The 4,317-nt window shown below is 50.1% G+C and overlaps 1 protein-coding gene across 1 annotated transcript in view; it reads left to right on the top strand.

The window, feature by feature from the left end:
- Positions 1-476: 476 nt before the first annotated feature.
- TRIM14 (tripartite motif containing 14) overlaps positions 477-4,317 on the top strand; it is a 55,150-nt gene continuing 51,309 nt past the window's right edge. The window contains exon 1 of the mRNA XM_018552420.1: positions 477-1,079. Coding sequence (XP_018407922.1) covers positions 477-1,079 — 603 coding nt within the window. The remainder of the gene's footprint in view (positions 1,080-4,317) is intronic.

Below are 4,317 nucleotides of genomic sequence, written 5' to 3'. Positions count from 1 at the left end.
TGTGTTTTGGTGACCATTGTCCAAACAGAGGGTGAGGGATAATCTTCCAGTGGGCACACTTGTTCCAAGGACTTTCTATGAGGGAATTTCTTTTTTTACTAATTTTATTTGGGGCGATTTCTTCTCACTCCCTGCTGTGTGTCTGAGAGAGATACTGTATAGTAAATGTCTCTGGGAGAGGATGTGAAGGAGAATATCTCCAATGGGACACAGCTGTAGATATAGTTTCTGAGCTCGGTCTTGCTGTAAATCTAGTCATTCTATTGACTATCTGGTGTTTTCAGTTCACAAAGGGTTACATGTAAATCTGCTTTGGTTTCGTTTCCTGGTGCGAGGTTCCATAGGGCAGGTCTTCATACACAAGACAACTGGGTGTCTCCAATCAGTACATTGTATGGCCTCTGGATAGCAGATCTTGGCAAAGTGACTCAGAAGAAGAAAGTTCAGAGCAGTGCTGCCAACTTGCATCGGGTGCCATGAACCAGCAGCATGGCAATCACCTCACCTACGATGGCTACCAGGTGCCAGCCACAGCAGCCTCCGCTTTGTGGCAGCCTCCCCTGCTCGAGCTTTGTGGACTTTGTGGCGCTGGCTGCCCTGTACCTGTGTGTTTAGCATCCTGTGGGCATCGCTTCTGCCTTGGCTGCCTGGAAGGCTTCTGGCAGCAGCTTCCTAATTGTGAAAAGCCCTGCCCGACCTGTAGCTTGCCCAGGGAGAGCCAAGCCAGTCAGAGGCAGCGTCCCTTGCAATGCAACGTGTGCCCAGCTCATCAGCCATGTATTGCCCGGTGGAGCTGCTTGACCTGTGGGGAGTCGTATTGTCCTGAGCACTTCCAGCCGCACATGCTGGAAGAGGAAAGTGGCGGGGTGGCACTGGCTGGGCACCGTGTGTGTGATGCGGCGGGAGAAGAGGCCAGGAGAATGAGGAGTGTTACCCGCCGGTGCATAGAGCACAGGGACAGGCCGGTGGAGATGTACTGTAGTAAGTGCAGAGTGTGCATCTGTACCCTGTGCCCCTTACTTGGCATTCATAAAGGCCACCCAGTGACCCTCATACAACAGGAAGCCATGCACAAGAAGGTAAGATGACTTAACCATGCTGGAGCTATGGGGACAGTGCCACAAATATGCCAAAGCCGGAAGTGCTGCGGTGACAACGTTGTAACATTCCCAAACATTGTAACATTCCCAGGATCACTGCTGTTGTACCATTGCATTAGAGCACTGTATAACTTAGGCCGCTTGCTGGGTTGCCATGCTTCAGGCATTGGGTTGCCATGCTTCAGGCAAAGTTCACACCTAGGCGATTGAACTTGTGAGCTGTTGTGCGTTTCGTTTGCGCGACCGTGCTTTGAAAACCGCCCAAAAATAGCTCCTGCAGCTTTTTTTCCGCTACAGGCGATCTAGTCTGCGCGACAAACTGCAAAGGTGTGAACAGGCTCTCCATTGACTTCAATGCGAATCTGTGTTTTGCACGATATCATGCGGATCAAACCGCACAATAAATCGCCTAGGTGTGAACCTAGCCTAGCACACTTGTGAACATTGTTGGCAACGCACCCTAGTGCAGACATCCCAACCTGCAAAAACTCATTTCAGGGAGGTTGTTTTGCCGGCTACTGCCCCCCCCAATTATTTACACATACTAAAACTAAAGAAAAGAGCTTTTCTAATTTTTTTGGCAAACTTTCATTGTACTGTGCAGTTTGGGCTGCGTTTGGGGTCTCGTCAGGGCTGCGTTTGGGGTCTCGTCCGGGCTGCGTTTGGGGTCTCGTCAGGGCTGCGTTTGGGTCTCGTCGATGTAAAGGGGGGCTCCTTATGTAAAAGTGGGGACTCTGATGTGAAGTAGGGACCCTAATGTAAAAGGGGCTCGTGATGTAAAGGGGGGGACTCTGATGCGAAGTATGGACACTAATGTAAAGGGGGACTCTGATACGAAGGGGGCCCCTGATATAAAGGGGGATTCTTATGTGAAGCGGGCTCCTGATGTAAAAGCGGGGACTCTGATGTGAAGTAGGGACCCTAATGTAAAGGGGGACTCTGATGTGGTGGGGGCTCCTGATGTAAAGGGGGGACTCCAGTGCCAAAGTAAGCTCTTTATGCGAAGGGGGACTCTGATGTTAAGAAAGACTGATGTGAAACCTGTGGAACTCTGGATTTCCAAAGGCAGTAAACGTCTGAGGAAATGATGTTATTTTGGTTATCCATGGCACGAGGCCACATTTCATTCCTTTGATACCGAGTGCCAATCTACAACCCTAGTTAGTAGATTTTGAATCTCTTTTAACCACTTGAAGACCGCTGTGTTTCACCCCCTTCCTGGCCAGGCCATTTTTCAGTATTTTCACGGACCGGCAGCGGCGACGAGGAGACGGCGGGACAGAGGTACGGGGGGGGTGGGGAGGCCGCACACCCGCAGCTCCTGCAAGCGATCGGGCGTCTCTAGAGACGCCTGATCGCTTGTATGTAAACAGCCATCGCTGGCTGTTTACATGCTCACAGTTTTCCCTCTCATGTGCGCGCTGAGTGCCGCACACGAGAGGGGGGAGGGGCAGGACGTCTTAAGATGCCCTCCCGCTCCTAGCAGACTCCCGTCCGGCCGTTCACAAACGGCCATGGATGGAAGGTGGTTAATATCAGCATCTTTCTGAGCCCCTTTACAACAATATTAAAGCTCACCATACAAGTTCCAATTTTCATTACATTTACCATAACTATATTTTTTGATGACCTACCTAAATTATCTAATATTATTTTATCCGAGAGCAGACTCTTGTACTACATAGTTGTAGGTAGCTCTGGAGGAGATTGTACAATAAGATTGTAACATATGTGGTGAGCTGAAGACAGAGAGGCAGCAGGAAGAGACAATCTGGCTCTACTCTCTGCTAGGCAGAGCAAGGAGACAGATGAGCTCATCAGCATGCTGCTGCTCCTTCACTGTCCAATCACATGCCTGGGGGCTGGGAGGAAATGCTGTATGAAAAAAGAGATAGCCAACCTTGCTCTTCAGTCTTGCAGGGCTGTGTTTTTCTCAGGACTAGCTAGACAAAATTACAAACTTTGTACAGGTAAAATCATCTTGTGTCTCATAATCATGTATTTTAATTCTGTGTTTCATGTTTGTCTGCAGTAAAGTTTTATTAAATATTAACTTGCAACTCAATGTGATAATAATGCAGATAAGTAGGATTTATGACGTGTGGCTGGTATGTAATTGATACCATGGACTTTACTAGGTAAGAATCTATTTAACCCCTTCACGACCCATGACTGGATAATCCTGAAGGGGTTAAACAGACTCCCGGCTGCTTTTAGCCACCGGCACTCTGTTCAGTTTTGTAGAGCCGGCAGCCAGCTTTACAGTAGAAGCGATTCTGGTGGCTCAGGTGCCGCCAGATCGCTTCTACAATCTGGTAAAGTGGCCGCCCCCCCCCCCCACACCCCCCCCCCTGTTCCCCGGGCCCCCCCGTTTTACAAATAATATTAAATAAATTAAATATAAAAATAATGTAAACATTTTAAAGTCCTCGCCCCCGCGAGCACGCGCGTCGGGTGCGCCTACGTACAAAATCGACAATTGCGATACACATGTTGGGTATCGCCGCGTACGCCAGAGAGAGCAATAATTGTAAGGCCAATATTTATGTGTATCTCTAAACTGAAGAACCCCATAGCACACTTAGAGGTCCCCTCCTAACCCCACCCTGCGACTGGACAATTTATTATGTGAACATTTTCAATTCCTTTAGTAAATCAGCCTTACTGTTCAGCATTCTACACTTCCAGGTGTGCCAGGTGCCTGTGTATCCTCTCTCTATGCTAGGTCTCCTCTATCTGCCAGGGGGGAGGGGGGTTTCACATCTGCTTCAGGTAAAGTCCAGTCATCAATAGTGTGTCCTTGCAGATGCCACCACACACCTTGAGCAGGTATCCCCAGATTGAGGTGGTTGCCCGCTGCCCCCTTTCTGGCCAAAGCCTTCCAGGTTGCTAAGAGCTCCTAGCAACCTGTGACACTCTGGCCAACGTCACGCCCAGCTCACTGATGTCAGTAGCTGCCAGGAGCTGAGCGAGATGCTCTGGCTGGCGTCCCGCCCATCTCCTGGCAACCAGTGATGTCAGTGAGCTGGGCAGGACATCGGACAGAGTTGAGCCAGAGGTACCTTGCACCACCATCAATGCCTCTATCCTCCCCGTAGTGTGCAGTGCCAGCACCCAAATCCTTTTTCCCCCTCGGTAACATGCACTCCTAACACCATCACAACTCCCCCCCCCCCCCCACCTCGCCCGCCCGGGAGAAATGGCGAGGGACACCCCG

This window comes from Nanorana parkeri, unplaced genomic scaffold (genome assembly GCF_000935625.1).
Source record: "Nanorana parkeri isolate BGI_ZX_2015 unplaced genomic scaffold, ASM93562v1 scaffold88, whole genome shotgun sequence".
In the NCBI taxonomy this organism is placed as follows: Eukaryota; Metazoa; Chordata; class Amphibia; order Anura; family Dicroglossidae; genus Nanorana; species Nanorana parkeri.
The sequence above is the reverse complement of the archived record's forward strand: the minus strand, read 5'-3'. Positions and strand labels throughout refer to the sequence as shown.